General features: G+C 39.6%; 1 protein-coding gene across 2 annotated transcripts in view; it reads right to left on the bottom strand.

Moving 5' to 3' along the window:
• Positions 1-6,516: 6,516 nt before the first annotated feature.
• Positions 6,517-22,450, bottom strand: part of LOC117500159 (netrin-G1-like) — a 56,960-nt gene continuing 41,026 nt past the window's right edge. For both annotated transcript variants that reach the window (XM_034152890.1, XM_034152891.1), the window contains exons 4-7: positions 19,770-19,942; positions 16,837-16,863; positions 15,787-15,831; positions 6,517-9,409 (exon numbers count right to left, since the gene is read on the bottom strand). In XM_034152890.1, coding sequence (XP_034008781.1) covers positions 9,171-9,409; positions 15,787-15,831; positions 16,837-16,863; positions 19,770-19,942 — 484 coding nt within the window. In that variant the 3' untranslated portion in view covers positions 6,517-9,170. The remainder of the gene's footprint in view (positions 9,410-15,786; positions 15,832-16,836; positions 16,864-19,769; positions 19,943-22,450) is intronic.

The raw sequence follows: 22,450 nt of genomic DNA on the forward strand, positions 1-22,450 counted from the left end.
CACTACAAGCGCAATGTCTTATTGTAAAGAGCTGTGGGTGGCAAATGTATAACCCATACCCATTACCTATTCTATCCCTATTTTAGTTTAGTCCCAACTAAGTACACAACTGTTAAGTCTGTATTTGTCTTTATTGGTTTGCTATTGTGTTGACATCTGTCCACTTATCCAGTAAAAAAAATATCCACATCTGCTACATGGATAGCCATAAAACATGGAATCATCACATCACTTCAAAATGTAATTCTTTGCCGATTTAATTTCCAGTTATAGTTAAATATTACCAAGCTGAACCAATAAGCGTACTACATGCCAACAATCATTATTTCAGCATGCTCAAATTAGCATTCCATTCATAGCACTGCTGTACAACTGTAAAACTTCTTGGAGCTTCAAGAGAGGTTATAGACGCTTATACTTTCTAATCATTCATCTCCATTTTATTAAATAATAATGTTCTGAGATTAAGATGAGTTCGTCCAGAGAAAGAAGGAATAAGGAAGGGAAGGTAAGGACAAGACCACCCTCCTCTCTCCTTGTCTGGAAAGTGTTGCTAAGTCGCTGTGAGGACTCCATCAGTGCTACCCAGCAATTAAGATCTCACAGATCAAAGCGGACTAAATGAGCTAATCCTCAGAGAACTCTGCTCTCTTTTCCTCCGTCTATCTCCCTCTTTCCCTCTCTATCTCTCCCTTACCCTGGTAACTTCATCTTGACTCATTGCTCCATATGCTGACTGTGCTTTGATGCTTGACAGCGGTGGGTCTCCTTAATGTAAAATGGTGAATAAATGTGCATTAATGGGTAACACTTTCATATCCTTAATGCCAATTTGCACAGTCTGGAGAGCATGTTTTCAAAGGTTTTAAGACATAATTGGTGATCATGAATCTTTAGCTACTCTATCTGATGCCCACATGCAGCGCAGCCGAGCGCACAAGCCTAACATCGACTCATGAGGAAATTATTTTACAACACTTGATAACAAGTTATATACATACTATATGCCTGCATTAAACGTATGGTGCGACAAGCCCCTTCTGAGTATGGTGATTGGAACCAGCGCTGGCTTGAAAGCGACTGACTGCTCTGAGGTCAATAGTGGTTCAAAGGAGCGTGACGGTGCTAGCTGCTTAGCAGCTCGGCCATTATCATAGAAAAAGCAGAGCATCTGCCTGTGACTCCTGAGGACAGGTTTAACGAGGTGGTGCTGCTCAGCATGGGGGCTTTTTGGCACGGCCTGTCTGTCTCTCCCCCCTCCTGCTTCTTCTCTCTCCCACCTCTGTCTCCCCCTTTTTCTCCAATCCCTTCCTCCAGGTTTGCCAAACAGGCATGTTTGTGCTGCCTCTTTCCATCAGGGAACCATTGTTTCATGGCGGCTTTCGTTCTCCCTCCTTTACATGTATTTCTCCCCACTGTAACTTGAATCTCTTTGTTTTTGTGTGCCAGTTGTCTGCCTCAAACGACCTCCTCTCTGTCCCTTTCAGTGTCTCCGACTATCTTTCAGTGTGTCTTTTTTTTCTCTAGCCGCTTTTTTTGTACCAGTATCTCTTTGTTTAGGGATTTTCTACCACCAGCACCACCTGTGCCTCTTTTTCTTCCAAACCACAAGACAACACTTAGCTTGAATTAACCAATACCACCAGAAACTCTGATTTTCAACAAATGTTGAAAAATTTAGTTTAAAAAAATAAAAAGATTCCAGAATATTTATAGCGATTTTCAAGCACTAACATTCTATAAAGAGAGGTGTGTCCGACTAATAGATCTTTGTTGTGTCTATTGCACATGTTATTATTAATGTGTCATCTTTCAGATGTCCGCCTCTCAGAGTGTCAGAACCAGCAGCTGTCAGTTCTCTGCTCACAGCTTGTTTTTTATCTCCCCAGCAGGTCCATGGTTGGATGCTTCTCTGCGGGCAATAAGAGGACCTGCAGGCTCTATTTTCAAGAACCCAGCAGCGCAGCTACATCGCAGTCAGGTGCATTTTGCCAAATGTGTCGGGAACGTGCCAAACACACCTTTGGTAATTTTGTTACCAGACTCTTGGTGCAGCTATAGCACACTCTGTGCAGAAGGTGGGATTAAACATAACCATTTGTTATAGGTGGGTGCGTTACAGGCTGTGTCAATCACATTTACTACATACTGTCACTTTAATCACAGAGCTATTCCCGTCATGACGCACTGACGGTTTGGGAATCTTTTGAAGAGTTTTGCTTGGAGGAAACTAATTGTTCTCTCGGTCTTGGGACAGAAAGTATTTTTTTAAGTTGAGTTTTACACCGGAACAATCTCTATCACATTATTTTTCTCATCCCAGCCACGCATCTAGCTCTACTATCATACAACATGGAGACCAGTGGATCTGCTGTGTGTAATTGTGGCTCGAGAGTGACATCATTGTTAACAAAACTGACTTGCAACAATAATTGTACACAACTTTTTTAATATTTTTAATATTTTTATTTCTGCTGCCTGCCACTCTAGTATGGAGGTTACCCTTTTTCACGGAGGAAATAGTCCCTAAGTCTCCTGTAAAGTGCAGCATACTTACATCATGCATTAAAATACCTAAACCCATTGTTATCTATGTGTGTAAGTCTGCACAAAGGAGATACCCTGACCTTTCTCTGTCAGATGATTGTGGGATAACCAAGTCAACAACAGGGTGCACATCATTGTCCTATTTCGTAGCTTTGATGCATTTCTACTACATAGAAGCAACAACTGTGTCCCATTTCCTCCACTAATGAGCGCATTCTGTCAGCTGTACCTTGACAACTTCCTCTGTTGCATTTGCTGTGTGTGTTATGGTAGTCAGCTGACTCGTGTCATCCTGCAGTCACACAGGTCAGGATGCTGCCATTGTGCAGGCTTGCATACATAGATAACAATAGGTGCAGGTAGATTGATGTGTGTTGCCCTTTACTAAATAATGCCTATAACTCTTCTTGATGCACAGAATTACAGCTTTTGCATTTTTGTCATTTATTTTATTGTAGCTTTAACTTAGTGTATGTGTGTCCCTGACTGTTAAAAATGTACTGAATCAAAATGCAAAGTAGAAACAAGAGCCAAGACTTCGGAGTGCAGTCCTGTCTGGTTCCTCTTGGAATGATACTGCAAAAATACTAATAGTTAAAGTAGGCCGAGTATGGGTTTTTGTTTGCAATGTGCTTTGAAACAGGTGATAGTCTTTTATTATTATACTGGTACTGCATATTATTTTTGTTTTCCCAGGCAGAGGTGTATACGATGCAACCTAGGGACCAACACAAACCCCAAGTCTTTCTCAGCACGTTCGAAAAAAAAAGGATAAACCGGTTTCTTTCAAGCTCCAGGAACTCCGGAGCAGACTGTGAATGGTATCTTTTATTTATGGACGGCGTCGGTGTGATACATAAATAATTTCTTCAACAGGGTATCGGGGGCTTGCAGTGCCAATCCCAGCCGTGGCGGATTTGCAATTTAGGTGTGGCACTGAAGGCCAGTAGTGCTGGATTTGGCATTGAGAAAAAAATAGACAAGAGCTGTGATCGTGTGTGACACTGAATAGGATTACCATCTGTAGCCGAAGAGCCGATTGCTGCCCTGGATTGTATTAAAATGAGGGGACATCAGATTGGTTTGTGGTCGTGACAAGAAAGCAGATTTTGTTTTATAGCTTGAGCACGGTGCTTCTAAATAGTCCTGCTTAAAGCTGCATATGCATTTCAGATACTGATTTTAATTCAGATTTTGTTGCAATGGTTCAACTGCAATTACAACCTACACAACGTTTCTGGTGTAAGAGCTCAGTGATACAATGATGGTTTCAAATCAAATACGTGACTTGTACCTTTTTATGATGGGAATTTATTTTTCACATCTTTCTTGGGCTAATGGATGGAGGCAGAAAGGAGGCATTGCTTCCTGTTAAGTCTGTTCCATGAACTCTGAAAGGGCAGTAGGGAGAAAGTATTTCCATTATGTTCCAACAGAGGCAGCTTAACTTTCTCTTTGTTCTGTATATTGATTCTAGTGTACTGTGGCTCTGTGCGCCGAGCCAGTGAACCACCCACCAGCTGTCCTTGCGGTGTCAGCGAAGTGAATAGGAGTTTGATAAAGTCACAGATGGCTTGCTGCTCCCACTCCTCCATAACTGCCATTCCTGATGTGTTGCTACATACACGGAGTCAATACAATTTCAACCGTTGGAGCTGAAAATGGATTAGGTTAGGTGGGGTTGAAGGTCCTATGGATGTTGCTGAGTTTGTTTGTCTGTATTGTACACATTAAAGCACACAAGGTTATTTTTTCACATGTGTGTGTTTCAGGCATTCACATGTGATGTTGAACCTGTTCTCTGCACAAAAGCATTATTATTGCCCTTTTTTAATTAATATTTTAATAACATTTTTGTAAATAGAGCATGATACATACATTTTAACAATAAGTGGAATTCTACCCTGCACTGATTTCCCCTGTGAATTTTATTCAGCACTAGTGCATCTTTTTGCTTGGAAGTATACCTGGGGATCAAATCTGAAACAGATTTTGCTGATGTGTACAACTGAGTAAGGCTGAAACTCATTGGGAGGCTTGGTCACATCATCAAGTGAAAGGACAACAATTGCAGCTAAACCAATTAATTTGAATGGAATTGCTATGATCAATAAATGCAGTCGTATGCAGAGACAATGTATATCTGGGCACATTTCTTTTTTCATCATATTTGTGCTAATGATCAATAGTAATCCGACTGACAGTGTTAATGTTTGATTGAATCCAGAGATGGAGAGGAAGCATCTGAGGCATATCCGCTTTTATTGAACCTTCCATTGTCTTCATTTTTATTTGGTTACTGCCAATATTTTGCAAGAATAGATGTATTTTTCTTTTCAAATGGAGGAATTATTTTGCAATAAAAGTTTCTGAAGAAACAAACAAACTCACAAGAAAATAAATAAAGTAAGTAAGTAGTGCTGCTGCATAAAGGAAGAGAATGTCTTTGTGGAAACTGCTATTCTTCATATAGAGCCACATCAAACCTTGCACGGCGGGCAAAGACGTTTAGTTGTTAGTAACACAATACTTCACTTGTGAACAGCATCAACACCCTGCAACCTCTGCTTTATATAGAGATGTATATATCACGTTGCACGAGCATTACACATATTTGAATGCTTTCCAAAAATGCTTGCATAGTATCATTTAAATTGTTTGCTGTTAGAAAAGTTAGGCTTTCCTTGCCTGAGCAGCACCAATTTATGTTTTTGAGTTCTACTGCCGGGCATTTCAAAGACTGTCATTGATGATCTGACAATGGATCTTTGAAATCTAAACAAGCTGAGTGCTCCAGACATGTTGCTGACCCTCTTCTTTCCTAGATACTGAATACCCCTTGTCTTATGTTATGTAACTTTCTCCTGGAGCCACCAGTGCTGACAGTGGCAGAATACAAGGACTGCTCATGTCTAGAAATGTCCTCCTTATACCCCTCCAGAGTCTTAGAAGTGAAAGGAGGAAGGACAAGGCGTCACTGTGACACAGAGCATTAGAGAACAAAGGAGCAAACTAAAAGCTTAGGTCTTTGTGCACTGAATTCTGACCCCTGCTGCCAAATGTAGGTTAAATATGAACGTGTTGTTGAGCTATTAGAAAATATATGCTTGCATATACACAAGTTGGAGTTGCCACAACTTTTTCTGTCTCTAAATCTGGTGTGGAAGACAGGAGAGTTGCTTTAAATATCCCCACACCAATACTCCAGCAGTTAGCTGGCCAGGTAGAGAGTTATAGCGCTCATCTTCCCTCTGTGGCTATTCATGTTGGCATTGGCAGTGGGTTGCACTTGCTCTCAAGGCACAATAATGGTCTCAGTCCAGTTGTTCATCAACCTTTTCTGCCATAATTTGCATTAAAGTGCTAGAGACTTGGATGTAACCTTAAAACTTTTTGTGCTAATGGCTAAATACAGCCCAAAGCCAGGAGCAAGTGTCATAAAACACCAATTTTATTGCACTAACATGCCATAAAGGTAATTGTCTTTCACACACACACTCTGGCACTTAAACACTGCTCTAAAGCTTAGTTTCCTCCAACGGTCACCACAAAGCCTCAAGAGTGCCACTTCACATTCCGCAGAGCCGGTTTAGAGACAGAAACCTTGAATAATACTATTAAATCACAGAAGAGGATATCATTATAATGCTGGATTGATTTGATGCTGTTACTGTATTTGGGGTATAGTTATTTTTCAATTTATAGTCACATCCACAAGCTTGAAAGTGCAATTGACCTTTGGCTGAGCGCTCGTCCCTCTTTGTAATCGTCATTAAACTTAACAAGCTATCTCTTTTGGCGTGGCACTTATGCAGTTTACAATGACAACCAACACACATTGACCATTGTAACTGTTGGTAATTCTTAAAAACTATGGGTCCTTGATTTCAGGCAGGTGGGCATAAGCAGGCTTTCCCACTTCTATCAAGTATCTTTTTTTTTTCTATCCCCTGTAGCTAGCTGGCTATTTAAACTAACGTTTTTCTAAAGAAACCCTATAAAGGGGATATGATCTTACTGGCTTCCAAAAAGTCAGCATCTTCACCAGTTCATGATCGATGTGGAATACATGAAAAATAATGAAATAGTATTTTGCTTGTTTTGCAATGTAGTGCTACTTTGTCCTGGCATTAAGCGGGAATCCATCCGTCTGTTTAGCTTACATAATTTGACAAGCAAGACACAGGTTGGATGTTTACTTTCATATTTTTAAGCAGTATATTTCACTACAAGAGAATAGGCTTTTAGAATAATGACTAACCACATTTGGTAAACATCGGAACTAACACAGTTGGCTAGATTGAGTTCAAACTTTATCAAATAATGTCAACAACAGGATGATGGATGTGTGAGCTTGAAGACTACTCTGTTAACATTTAGGACTGGCTTCCACATAGTGGTTGTATTATTGTTCAACATTTATATCCCTTGTATCCCTTTTTGGCCTTAGAGCAATTCTAGGTTAGTTCGCGAGTGAGCTGGTCATGCTAATGCTCGTAGTTTATGTTAGAGCAGATAAAAGTAGTGTTTAATGCATTACTCAAAATGTTGCCCTTGTAATTTGAGTTCTGAGGCTTAAAAAGGTAATTATACATAATTGTTTTAAACACAACCCAATGCTCACCACTTCAACATGTTGGCTTGTTGTAGCTAATAATGGTTGCTAACCTATGATTGAATGATTGAACAATATCTGTTTTGGGAATTAAAAAATGCTCAATTCTTCAAGTATGTTTCTGATTTATTTAGGTGAATGGCAATCACTTGGTTGTCCTGCTTTTTGTCTAGCATATTTACACTGACAATGAACCTTTCCTTTATCCCCCCAAAAATGTGCTAAATAAGTAGCATTCATTTCTCTCAATTTCATTCACATACGACATTCTGTTTCAAGTACCTAATTTTAGTTTCAAGAAGTTGCTTTCCAAGGCAAGAGTCTCTGTCAAAAAATGCATTCTCTTCTCTTTCATCGACAGTGTCATTTAATGAGAGGCACTTACAGTAGTCTCTAACACAATTAAGTGTTTCATGACACCCTCGGTAAGAAAATTAATCTCTCCAAATGAAATTGGTCTCAGTGCTCAGTATGTCACCCAGTGGGATGCAACTTCATTCCTATTCATTGACCCTCCATGACTTAAAGCTCATTTCCTGAACGTGTCGCTTCTCGAGGCTCCCGCAGCAGGATGCAGGCTTTCAACCATACCAGCTCAGAAAGCCTTCCCCTCTTTCCATTTGATTCAAGGATTAGATTTGATTACAGATTTGAGCTGGACAACCTCTGCGGAAGCCGTGCAATCCCCCCCTTTTTTTTTTTTTTAAGTCTTGTTAAATTTACATAAAGCAGACAGGATTTTGGCTGGAGATTCTTCAGATTTTCCCATGTTTCATGAGCACAACAAGGACGGTTACAACACATTAGAATAACACAAGTGTAGTCAAAGATCTAGGAATTCATTTGTTGACTGATATATTGCTACCATCAACTGTTTCTTCAGTGAATAGGTCCACGATTGGCATTCAAAAATCCTTTAAAATGACATTCACTTTTTGTCATTGGCTTGAACCTATATCTACAAACAATACACTGTTTCACTCTACACATCTTGTCTCAAATGTCATGTTCCTAATTAATAAAATGATTACTGTTCAACAACAAGACAAAGACATGTTTTTTCTTTTTCCCTTTGGTGGAAGTGTATTGTGTAAGTGTTTATGTAAACATAGTTTTGACAGCAGCTCTCAAATGAAGAGTACCATGTGCCACACAAGCAAAGAAATAATACAACCAAACTCTTTGCACACTCATAGTCCACATCTAGGACAGGTTGGCAGCAATAGAAAACGAGTAATACATCTTTTTGTTTTGCGTAGTCATGAAAATATCTGTTTTATACAAAAATTAAATACAGTTACAGTATGTTACAACTTTTTTTGCCCCTTTTACAGGTGAGCTCAAGCATGACTACAAAGCCTCTGAAAAAGAAAAGGAAAAAGTACTAGATTTGTCAAGGGGCTCGATAATAAGACATGTGCAGCATTTGGCAAAAACAACAGACACCCTTCAGCAAAGTAAATTCACCAGAGTCACTGAAGCACAGGGGGGAGAAGGTGAAGGAAAGGAGGGGAACAGTGAGGAAAGGAGATAGCAAGTCGGGAAGGAGGCTGTGAGGCAAGATGTTTTAAGATGTCCCCGTCCACATTATTATTTTTTAATAACTTCAGATGATACTTAGAAATCATGTGTCTAGTTTTGTACAGTTTGCTCTCAGAGTGTGGGCAGCTCTATCCCAGTCTTCAGTCTGCCTTTTAATAAAGTACCAGCCAATGACATAATCAAAAAGCGAAGGCTCCAGCCGCTTCCTCTGTGACACTATCAGACAGCAGTGACTCCACCTATCCCTTCACATACTGTATCCATTTAGCATTCAGTATAACAGATCAGTGCACAAGCTGTTGCACCAGTAACACTGTCACCCACCACTGTGGCCTTGGATGTACAAAAAAAGTTGCTTATATTGTATGCTGAGCACATTGTCCTGTATGTCCTTAAGGTTGAAAGTTCAATCTCAACGTATGTGGTTTTAGGGTTTTGGTCGAGGATGAGAGGCCGTTCAGGTCTCTCAGCAAAGGGAAACAATCAATAGCGGGAGCACTACGAGGGTAAGTGCGAGCTGGCGGATGATGGGGGGATGATGGAAGGAGTCCTGTCCAGACAGTTGGTCGTCACACTCCCCGGGGCCCTGGCAGCGAGCTCTCTCACACAGGACGCCGGTGAAGCCGGGGGAACAATGGCACCGCTGATGATGGTGGCAAGTGCCACCGTTCTGACAGCGCAGCATCGCGTTGTCACACACCCGAGCTGCAGAGACAAAGCAAAAAGGGCAGGGGAGACAGGAAGGGGTGATTAATAGATCACTCAGTGATAGGGCGGCTGAGAACATCAACAGGCAAGTTCACAGGGCACAAGCTGCCTCTTCTTGTCCTGTCTGCATCGCTCTGTGTCCTTAGAGCACAGCTGACACATTAAGGGAGGGTGAAGCCAAGGACTTTGTGAAGAAGTATGCAGAGGAGGAGGAGACAGATAACCAGAACACATACTATATGAAAACTAGAATGTAGTCCACAGCCTGTGACAACCCCTTTCCACATTTGTTATGAAAAACAAGCACAGACAGACATTTTAATGGATTTATGGATATTTTTAGAAGCACCAAAGGGACTTCAGGGCAAATCCTGGCTCAACAAAAGAGCAAACGAACCATGGCAGTGATGAGGTAAATTAACGATTAGTGAATCCAGGGATGCCAGAGTATTGTGAAACAGCCCCCCTGTGTGGGACAGGAGAATTACATTTTGCTTCCCTGTGGCACAATGAAACCTGAAGAACAGAGAGGAGAAGACAAGGGATGGATACCTGCACCTTTTGATATGCAAATAAGCATGTTCAATGATAAACAAATTGCTGTTATTTTCTTTCTGGGTTAACCTTACAAGAAACAATACAACACTATTAGGATATAATAATGTAACATCCTGACCTGCACTGTTCTAATTGCCACCAAACATTTCTTTGTTTTGATATAGATTGATTAGGACTATAACCTAATATTCTCATTTCTAGACAATAAATCACAACACAATTATTCCAGGAAGCCTTTCCGCTGGCAGAGGTGAAATCCTGGAAGAGGTAATGTTTGCCAAGACATTTCATTGTAATTGGATATCTCTGCTTGCATAAATAGTAATCACATTTTTGGTTTTCGGTAATGTGTCTCGTGCATCAGAATACACGTTAGAAGAAAAATAATTGCTCCTGCCAAAACTATTAAAAATACACTGGTATTGCATTTAAGTTAATAATATTCCACTTCCCTTCACACAGACGCTGTTATGTGCTTTAAATGGATATTTCACCTGGGGATAAAGGAGATTTTATGGGATTTGCAATAATTCTGTGATGAATTGTTCTAAATTACTCTTTAGGTAAAACCACTTTCCTTGCGTTGTCTGCCTCTACTTCCGACAACCCTGAGAGGCTGGGTATGTCAGCCTTCTTGTGTTGAACTGTTTTTATGTATTTATAGACGGATTGATAATGATTGCATTATAAGAGCAAATATAGCTGCTCTTCCAGTCAGTCTCCTGACTGCATGATGGATTTCTCCCTGAATGACTGTTGAACACTGGTGCGAAATAATGAGACTGCCAAGAATCCACTGCTCTTTGATGACATTTCCAATTGATGTATTAGATGTAGTACAAATGTTAGATCACAAAACTTGAATCGCTGCGGGAAATATATCATAAGGTTTATAGAAGAAACACAAAATACACACACTACTCTGATCAACAAGTCATGTCATGAAGAATCTGTTTGTTTAGATTCAGGCCAATATTTTACTACATATCTTGGAATAGCCGTAATCCAAAGCAAGAATAGAATAACACTTAAGTGGCTATAAACCATATTTATTAAAAGTAAACCAAATGATATACCAAATTGTTATACATAAAATAAATTCTGTGATAACCAGTTCTACAGACAGTTATTTTTGTGAATTTCAACTCTCATAAAAATAAATGCTAAAATGTTTCTTGTCTGCTGGATGTGTGAATAAATTGATTGCAATACCAACTTAACATTTGATAATATATCAGCGTAGTATTCACAGATCATCTTAACTGGTCCCAAGTGGCCAAAAAATCAGTAATTGCAGGTTTGATGACCATTTAATTTGAGTGTACATCTCTAATCCAATGCAAAATTGCGATGTCCATATTTGTCAAGTAAAACAACTCCTCCACAAATGACATAACATATTTTGCAAACACAGAAGTAACGTGTTAATATTAGTTGGTATTAATATCATTTCTTGAAGAGGTCCCCCTCTAATACTAGCGTACGAGTATAGGGCTTTGACCAAGTCTGACAGGACCAAGACTTATAGTGAGTCCATTTATGCCCAACAAAGTAACACATTACTAATGCAAGAGTGTTTGTAGTTGAACTTTGCATGCATTAAACCAGACTCCTGAACTACAGAGTGCTGCTGCCCTGTCCTCCGTGGGTTCAAACATTAATGGCCCGGTGGCTCCACCCCAACCACTAATTTTCAAAGCAGCTTTCTTATTTTACAGCTAATGGAAAACACCTGCGCTCTGTGTTTTGGTGAAAAATTACCATGGGATCAGCTAAGTCTCCATTAAGGTCTACACATTAACTTTGTTTCCTGTGGCCGAAGAGTAATCTCTCTGTCCTCCAGCGGACCCTCAGGACCGTTGTCTTTCTAAAAGCATCTGTAGCCCAATTCGTTTTCTGATGCTGAGGCTTAAGCCTGCGGTGTACTTGTGGAGCCACAGGGCCCTGCTGCCAGGACAAATACTGAGGGGAGAAAAGGGAATTATTTTGTGTTGCTTAAAGTTAAATCTCACTAAGTGTTATGGTATGTGTGAAATAATTAAAAGTTAGTAAGTTGGTACCTTTTATTTACTATCCAGTAGAGACATGAACATTTTAGTGAACCTTTTGAGTAACACATAACAGTTAGGCAAATGTGATGTTAGGCTATATTTTTACTTTCTTTCTACAATACGTGAAATTAAAAATGGGATTATTATTTCATAATAAAAAGCCAGTCATTCATATGAAAAGGAAAAATAATGTTTAAAGGGTCAATTTATATCAATATCAATGTATTATATCCTATGTTTTTCCATCTCCACTCTGTTTATAACACGGCCTTTTGATTTAAAATGAGGAGCCTCCAAACCCAAGCATTAAAAACCCAGATGACAGCAGTACTCACTGAGATGAGTAGACTGTACTTGTTCCACCCTTACAATTGATAATAAAATTGAAAATCTTTCTTTTTGAATGATTTATACAACTGTCTCTTCTGTAGGCAAGCTGACACATGCCCTGTGTTACTTACTTTCTTACACTTACTCTTGGACTTGTGCTGGCAGCAAGTGAGAACACAGCAATATGAGTCCTGGCTAAGCTGGTACTCTCTCTGAGACATATGTGCACCTCACACCTCCGTCAGATGTGTGACATTTTAGTTGTATAACTGTTGTGACAGATCCAGCCTTGGGCCTTGGTGTTACACGAAGCAACATGGAGAAAATACAGCACAGCAACAGCACAATAGTGAGAGATAGGAAGGACAAAGAGCTGCATTTCATTTCATACTGCTTCTTCCAGAGGACAAAAGAAAATGTGTTTAGGAAACAGGGGGTGTATTCTGTTTTTCGACTGATAATACTACATTGAGAACATCACATCTGTGTTGAGATCAGCAGGAAGAGAGCTAGTTAATGCCCTAAGATGAAGCTTTTTTGTGAAAGATCTCCATCATACATACTAAAGAAGTTCTAAAGAATAGCCAACCTTTTTTAAAATGCGCCAAATTGTCGTTAACCCTCCTGTTGTCTTCGGGTCAAATCTGACCGATTTACTACTTTCATCAATCATAACTTTTTTGTTTTACATTCGAATGCATTAAAGGTGGGCTAGGTAATTTTGGAGAAACCAGCTCGAGTGCGCTAGAATTTGAAAATACACAGCCGGAAAAAATCTGCCACTTCCTTACAGAGCCCCTCCTCCAACACACACGTACGCGCACATGACCAATGAGGGCACGAGATAAGTGTGTGGAAGGCTGACAGGCAGGTAGGCCATCCAGTTATTTTAGCCGGGCCGGCTAAAATAACTGGATGGCCTACCTGCCTGTCAGCCTTCCATCTGTGCACAAACTTATCTCGTGCCCTCATTGGTCATGTGCGTGTTCGTGTGTGTTGGAGGAGGGGCTCTGTAAGGAAGTGGCAGATTTTCAGTTTGCAGTTTGTGCACAGATGGAAGGCTGACAGGCAGGTAGGCCATCCAGTTATTTTAGCCGGGCTGGCTAAAATGATTGGTCGTGCTTTTTACAGTACTACAGCTTCCACAGATGACATTTTTTTATGGATGTTTTGTCAAAGCACTTAAGATATTCATTGCTATCGGGATGTTAAGAGCATTCCATGGAATATAACAAAAAGTGTATCTCGAGCCGGTTTCTCAAACTTACCTACCCCACCTTTAAGGCTTTATGATATCCTTCACAGTAGACATTTGAACATATACAATTGCTGATCACCACTTTCATTGCATTTTGGATGATTTAGTCAACTTTGTAACACCCATGGTGGTAAATGAACACACACACACACACACACAGACAGACAGACAGACAGACAGACAGACAGACAGACAGACAGACAGACAGACACACACACACACTCTAGATGTGTTGCCCCCCATGTGAACACCTGACAAACACACACACAGAACAATTTGACACATTTCCCGCTCGTATGTGCCCATCCCCCCACATGGATCACACCTGGCACACGCAATACATGTTCAGTGTCTATTCTTTGTATATGTACTGCAGTTGTTCATGTATACCAGTAGTCTGATACAATATTTACAGTTTGAAAGGGTGTTAAATGAAATGTGGTGATGATTAATGGTTTTTGTGTTAATGTAATAGCAGTTAGAACAGGACCGGTCAAATTTTGACTGCGAACACCAAAGTAAGGGGGGGGGAACGAAGACAATAGGAGGGTTAAAATACCTAATATTGCACAAATCAAGGCGGATAAGAGCCCAGGGACACAGCAACACATAAACGGAAGCAATACAGAACGGTTTGTGGATATATATAGTTTAGGTATTCATAGTGATTAATTGAATATTTTAAATAGCTTTAATAACTATAGATTCACCATAGCAATCAACTATAACTGGAGACAGTTTTCAGATACAGGATCTTCTAATTATAAGCTCTGAGACAGAATAGTGTTGCTTCAATTACATTGGATCAATATCTTTTGCCATGGTGTCAGAGTAAGCTGAAACCCGCGTTCAGCCATGCCTCGTGTTATCATATTAACATGAAGGTTTCGTCATTAGTCATGACTCGAAGCTCTGAAGTTCAATACCGGGTGTTAGCTGCAAAGAAGCATTTTAAAGTAGGCATACAATATTGCATCTGAAGACGGAGAGGCGTGGTTTTCATTTTAAACATGTCAGGGTTGGTAAATGCTGGGAAATTGTTTAACATTATTTACTTGTTGAGAGTTTTTCTAAGCTAAGATAAACAAGAAAGCAATACACATACTTTTAAACATTTCAAGCTGTTCCTTTTAAATTATAGGATCTTTGAAAAATATTTGGGGTCTATCTATAATTGATGTCCAAGAGGCAAACAGTGTAAGATTGCTTTTCTTTTTAGATGTCAGAAAGGCGTTTTCTTTTTTGGCCCAGCAATAACAATTCCAATTCAACTTTGTTCAGGTAGTAACGATACAATAACATTTAGAATGCAAGGTTTTATTGCAAAAGCTAAATAACTTCCTTTTGTTTATTCCAGAATAATTAAAATGCCACCTCCCATGCACTAAACAAGGATATTCCTATGAAAACACCCACTGTCATGGGCATTTAGAACTGCTGAAGTAAATGCAGAGAATGCAGCACACGCTTTTCATTGACATTGTTCTCGGTGAGATAGATGCTGTGTTCTGACACTTTATATGGAAATGATGCAGATTACAAAGGAAAAGTGTTATTCACACCAGTCCAGTTTGTTTCACCTCTGACGCTGGTACATCTTGTTCCCAGCTTTAAAAGCTTCGATAAGAGAAGAAACACCCTCTCTTGATTGTGGAAATCCTGAAAGTCCTCTTTTCATTGTTTTTTCTTGTGGCTCTGAGAGCAGTGATGCAGATGCAACTTAACACTCACTACACAGGATATCTGGGCCGGAGGATTAGCTTGAGATAGCTGGAGATCAATCTACATAAACCCCCCTCGAGCCTGTTCTCTCCTTCCCCTCTTTCCTTTTTCTCCTTGCGAACATGGCAGAAAGGGTGCAACCCCAGAGAGCATTCTGAGTAATTAAAAAGAGGGCATGATCAAAGAGGTTATGAGGCTGTGGACTTGGTGATCATGAGGCATGTGGTCGATTCCCTATGGTGTTCTCACAACAAAAGGTCTACCTTGTAAGGACCAGTGTGTGTTTGTGTGCATGCAAGATGAAAGCACCTGGGCTTTGGGAAAACAATCAACTCCATACCTCTATTAGCATATTCTACATTACACTTTTTTTTTCAAATCGCCAATCAATAAGCAATCAGTTGTTGCTATGTATTGTTAATGTCATGCTGAAGTTACAAATCCTATAAGCCTACCTTGGTTACGATTTGCAACACCAAGAGATGAAGCATTTGCTCGATCTGTGTAAAAATAGGAAAGGTTATATATTACACTGGGTTGAAATATATTTCATGGTGTTATTTAGTTAAAGCACAGTAACAGCATGCAGAGATTTTAAATATATATAAATAGATATATATTTTTACAATAATCGGTACGTTTGTGGGCTGATTTTCCTTAGAATTATTGGAGAGTTTCTTGTGTTTTAGAGTAGTAAATGGACTGATGTACTGTAGAAAAGTGTGCATGCAGACTTGATGAGTGAATCCCCAAGACAAAATGCAGAGACATACATATGGTAGCTGCTTTTGTTATCCATTATTAGGAGTCCCCTTCAGGCATCAACACAGATAAGATGCATGGTGGGAGCCATGTCTTCATAGCAAAAATAATTGTTTTTTCTCTGGCTTTGGGCCAATATCTGTCTGTTCGCTTAGAGCAAATATTCTAGAGTAAAAGGGAGAACATTTTTCTCAATAGTGCCTGCATATTCACAGGCCAGCACATTTAGGACTCCTATTGTATTTAATGATCTAGAAAATATCTTCTTTAACCTTAAACTGTTATCGTTTTTTCTAAGTTTGTTAACTAAAAGTCTATACTTCATTAATTACTGCTGAAGATTTTGCAAGCCATGCTGCATACTGGTTGGATGGATGCCTGGAAAGAAGGAAACGTCTGTGGCTTCCCTTTTAATCCATTGGTCCATTTTCTATACGGCTATTTCTATTCATTTCTATACAAGATTTTAATAGGCCTTTTAAAACCTGGGTGGGGTCTGTTATTCAAAAAAACATGAACAAAGCTTTATTTTTCAGACAAAGCATTGGCTCACTTAAGATAAGGTTCTGCATTATTGCCTTGTTAGGATGGATATTTTTCACTGTAGAAAACATAGTGATGAATGAAGATGATAATACAGCACAACCCCTCACACCAACTTCATACGTCAAACAAGTGTCAGTCATGACTGAGGGAGGAAACCACAAGTCAGCATGCCAATTAAAAAAGTCTGATCAACTTACGCACTGGTCCATGGTTACTGGGGATACCTGTGGAAAAAGCAGGGACAGTGTTTCATGAAATCATGAACTAGTTTCATTTTACTCTTGAAACTTGAGTCATGAAACTTCTAGAGGAAACAATATTGTTTGCTTTGAATAATTCAAAGCCGAGCAGGCAGCACTTGGTCTCCACTGTGTCCACTGATTAACAGCAGTCATTGCTCTGCAGAGAACCTGACCACATGGTCCAACACCCTGATGATAATAACAGGTCTGCCAATGACGAAATGTCAACGGAATCAAAACTCTATGCGGTAAAGTAATTTTCATCAGGATTTTCATTTATCTTTTAACTTAACATTCTGTGGACCGCTTGCTTCCTTTTTGTTATTGGCTTGATAATTGTAATTGTTTACAAATCTCTGAATGAAACCAGTCAAACAGCATCTGCAAATCATTCAAAGTGTTTGTGTAATCTTCTCCTTCTCAAAGGTCAGTGGGATTTATGATATAAAGAAAACAGATGTTAAGCCAATCAAATAAATGAAATTACAAATATGTTTTGGAACATTTGCCCATGATTGATTTTCAAAATAAACACAGTCGGCTGGAAGAACAATTATAGTCTTTTTTCAAGCACTGTTATATTCAAAAGTCAGAATTTGGCAACCCTGTTCTAGTCTTTGTCTAAAACACGTGTTATCAGTGTCTGCCCGTGGATTCCCCATCTTTGTGTTGCATTAATGTAATCAGCTTTGTCTTGCCCCATAGTTTGAGCAATTTCTGGTCATTTTCTCATGCTTTTCCTCTTCTGTCATTATGTTACAGTGGGATTTTCATATTGTTTGCACCCCATTCATCATGTCATTAGCAGTTTAGGGCTGTCACAACAACGGCAAGCAGATGTTATGCTCCAATTTGCAAGAAAAAAGCAAGCTTAAATTCCTAACCAATAGTTGTTCTGTGTGAGAAATGGAGGGCAAACAATATTGCCCTTTTTAAAGCCAAAGCACATTCTAAAAACTGATCAAACTCTCAGCCGCAACCCCTCTTAACCTGTGAACCTGCTTTGGAACTCAAGATGAGTTGACGCTCCCTGCAAAGTGGACTGTCAACATAATTCTCAAAGTGATTCCTCTTCTGCTCTGCAGGATTTTTTCCCTCCTTTTGAAAGCCTAGGATTTGAATCACTCTCAGTCACTCTAAGCCGCTGACAGCTATGGCCCATAGCAACGCAGGGCTCCATTTTGGGCTCTAATTTATTAGATGAAGGGTCACGTATGTCCATATATCTACATGTGCAGGGATTTGAATATGTAATAGACCTCACCCTGTTCCTATCTGTGAAATAAATGACTTCCATGATTAAAGAGGAAAATTGATGACAGATGAAAGCTATTAAACTATAATTACATTTTGCACGTTCTGGATATTTGTCTTGATACGAGGCCTGTACGTTTAATATCCTTAAAGGGAACATGAGCTTCACATAATGGATAAAGGCATGTTACACGGCCTAGGGCGTTACTTATGAGAGAAATAAGAATAATTCAAGACCAAAGTTTGTTAATTTAACACCTGGGGGACCAATATTGTTACGTCACATGTGCAACATTATTGCATTTTATGCCACTGCCAAACAAGTGCTAATATTGCTTTTGATATGGCTAGACCTTTGTTTCATCGGTTCAGTGCAGATGCGGCCAAGTGTTGGATTTTTTAATAACGGCCTGTCAATCTGACAGTGAGCACCACATTGCAGGGAGGCTCATAACACCGAGGAGGTGCAGGGGCAAATCCAGCAATATCTCCTTAGAGCTCACAGACGTTCCTAAAAACAAACTCCCACTCGCAATCAAATGGGTTGCATGTGCACACACACATCCACACCGTTTCTGTGCTCATACATGCATGCACACACAACCACAGACACATAATACTCATACAAATGACCGTGTAATTGTCCAATTCATCAACACAAGCCCAAAGAAGAGCAAGATGAGGTACTGTTACTGACTGCACAAATGTACTCGCACTAAATCAGTAGATCAATAGCAATATCACATGTCTGGTAAATAATCTAATCAGATCACCATGTTAGAGAATTCAAGTCAGACAATCAAACTGAGCGTCGGGAAAACCTGCTGTCAATCCCCGCAGATGTCTGCCATGAGAGTTGCTGACTGTGAGTCTGAATCAGTGTGAATGGAGGACCAGAGGGCTAGATCTTCACCATCTGGCCTCGCCTGGCCGTCCACCACCACATCCATGAGCGGCTGTATTAGATTTATTGAGGCAATGAGCCCCCTGCCTCAGGCGTGGGATTTGATAAATGCGACTCAACTCCCATCCAAGATTATAATGGGGATAATGCAAAAGAGCACCTTCTGCCTCAGAGATACCGTGTGAACGGGTAAAGAAATACCCAGCATTATTTCACACTTTTCATGGTGTTGAGGCAGGAATAATACATTAAATGTGTAATTATTGGAAGGATGGTTGCTATATACTGAATGAGCAGAAAAAAACACATTATTTATTCCCTACAAATCAACATACCCAACAAGGGCCTAAGGGGGAAATGACTCTTATGACTGTTCCAGCATCACTATGGTTCAAGTATAGGTTATCTATACCCAAATACCTGTTAACAAAAAAATGCTCATTGTCTGCTTGCAAGCCTTTCCAGGAGCTTCCAGCTGTATCCTACTATTTTACTGATTTAAAATTGGACTAAAATAATTCCCTAAGAGTCGGCGGACAGCCAGAAAAATACTTAGCTGAACACAGACACACTCCAGCAGACAAGATCAGTGCATGTGTTGCTAATTAGCTTAAAGGTAACATTTGTACAGTTTGTAAATAGATTTTCTTCGGTGCAAATCCATGCAAAAGTAATTAGTAGTAAATTAGACGTATATCTACCATTACATTACAAATACTCATATACTTACATATATTTGCGGTTCCTTTGGGTATGGGGAGGTAGGAGCCCACACTCCAGGCTCTTCCGTGGTAATGCCTCTTACAGCGGCTGCAGTCTGGCCCTGTGGTGTTGTGTTCACACTCACAGCCCAGCTTCCCCTTGTCAAACACACAGCTGTTGGCATGCAGGTTACACTTGCACCTGAGACAGAGAGATAACAAAAGACAGACACATGAATGGGCATCATTCTGCATCCATTGAATCAATAACCTCTGGAGAGAATAAACAAAGTCTGCCTCTGCTGCAGCGTGTATTAGTGCTTTTCAAATGTTTTGACAGGAGTACATTGAAATCCTGGTGGGTTATCTGACTCGGATCATACCTTCACAAAGCGTCATTGTGCTCTTCATTTGTCTCTGCTTATGTGGAGAGAACAGTGAGGCAAATAACGTTACTTTTGCCACCCTGAGAGCTAGATAAAAGGCAATCTGTGAGATTCGCTAATTGAGCGAAAAACCGGGATCTGATAGAGATGAAGAGGAGCTGCGTAGCCTGAGAGTTCTCTTTTCTTTCTTTTCAAAGTCTTACATTGTCATTTGGCTAGGGAGCCTTCAGGCAGGAGACCCTAGAGGTTGACAGAGCTGGTTTATTAGACAGAGCTGTTACAGATGCTCCTGACCGTAGAGGAGAGAAGGCCTGACAACTTTTCAACACTTAACCAAATATAGCCCCTAGTTTGACCAAAAAGAACAAGTGTGCTTGTCTTTCCAAGATTTTGGGGAAAACACAAGTTGGTTTATCTCAATCTTGTGTTTCTAACAGAATCAGAATGAACAGGGAGTTCATTATTTGTTCTCAGAACTGTTGTGAGACAGAAATGCAGTGTTTGATGTCCAAAGAGATACTACAGTTTCATATTCAATGTGTATTCCAGCTATCATTTTCTATATTTTAGTCATAAGAGGGTAAAAGGTGACACCTCAGTAACCTAGGCTTCCAAGGACATTACGGGGTGATACATAATGAGTTGAATGAGGGGGAGGCAATCGGCTCTATCTGACACACAAACCCTCCCAAGTGGTTCGGGCGGCTCATGGTTTCACATCAGTCCTATGTTTGTTTTTACAAAGTGCTTCCAAGGGAAGATTTCTCCCTTTTGAGAGTGAGGTATCTGTTGCCTACAATCGCCAGTGAACATGAGACGGAGAAATGACAGCAGCCATCCAAAATACATCCATTCTAATTGACTGCCTGACCTTACTGTGACGTCTCACATTAATGATAGATAACTGCGGGAAACTGTAGCCTGGTATGTAAATCTGATGAGCAGTATAGAAGTCAGTGAATATGTTCTAAAGTAATGTGGGTGTCTGGTAACATCCACCTATTGGTAACACTTTAAAAGCACAATTCAGCATTTGTAAGTATCATACGAAAACATACTACATATTTTTATTTTGTTTTGCAATAATTTCTTTATAGATAAATATACCGTACAATTAAGAGACCACTGCAAAATGTCAGTTTCTGTGGTTTTACTATTAATAGGCATGGTCTAATAGAATGAACATGTATTGTTGATTTCGAAACCACTGACAACATTTCTCCCACACAAAAAATATATTAAGATAATTGTCCAGATCTTGCAAAATTCAGAAAGAGGGACATTGGGAAGACATTTTGAATAATACTTGTCATTCATTCATTTCATTTCAATCTTTATTTCGAACAGATTACAAAATAACAAATAAAAAATAACAAATGTGAAAAAACAGAATACCGTATTGTTAAAATACAGTATTTATCCACATTCACGATAATATTTATATATTCAACAAAAAAAATCTTCATATTAATAATAATAATAATAATTAAAAATAAATAATACTTGTGAATTGTGATTATAATTGCTTACTTAACAGAAGTTTCAAACATAGCACAACCATTGGGACACTGGACTGGTGTTTAGCCTCACTGCGATTTAACGACATAATTTGACCATTTTCTATAACTCAAAGTAAAATACTCCCCAAAACCTAATGTGACCATGCAGAAAATCTAAGATGATCATTCACCAGAAAAAATAATTGTCATTTAGCTGGGAAATGGATTTCCAATACTGCCACAACAATAAAGTTCCAAACAACAAAACTTCTTTTGTCAATCTTTAAAAGAAAATCACCATCTTTCCTCGGGTTAAGTGCTGTCTCACTACATACAGTAATGGATGTGACTGAATACCAGATCACATTCACAGCAACTAAACACTAGTGCCTCTTACCCCACATTCCCCAAAGTCCTTCACTTTTTAATCAATTAAAGTCCCTGCTCCATAAAATTAATGACTGGGTGCAGCTCTTCTGCCATGCAGACAGCAGCAGCTCCCTGAAGTCAAGTGCGATGAGATTTGACCTTCCACTTAATTAAAAACCAGCAAAATCTGGATCATCGAGCCCAACCGGTGCGCGCGGCACGCTGATAGAGCAGATGATGGGCACTCCGGGGAGCTCTGGGATGTAATGCTTTTGCCGCTGGCATTGTCATATTGCAATCAGAGAGGTTTTTTGTCCCTAATTTAGCCACAAGAGGGAAGAGATCTACTGTATGTCCAGCCTTTTCAACCTGCACCATTATGAAAACAGATTTTATAATAATGTAATGACCTTTAAACCAGTGTACAGTCAAATAACAATTGATATTTTCCAAACA

This window comes from Trematomus bernacchii, unplaced genomic scaffold, assembly GCF_902827165.1.
Source record: "Trematomus bernacchii unplaced genomic scaffold, fTreBer1.1, whole genome shotgun sequence".
Classification (NCBI taxonomy): Eukaryota; Metazoa; Chordata; class Actinopteri; order Perciformes; family Nototheniidae; genus Trematomus; species Trematomus bernacchii.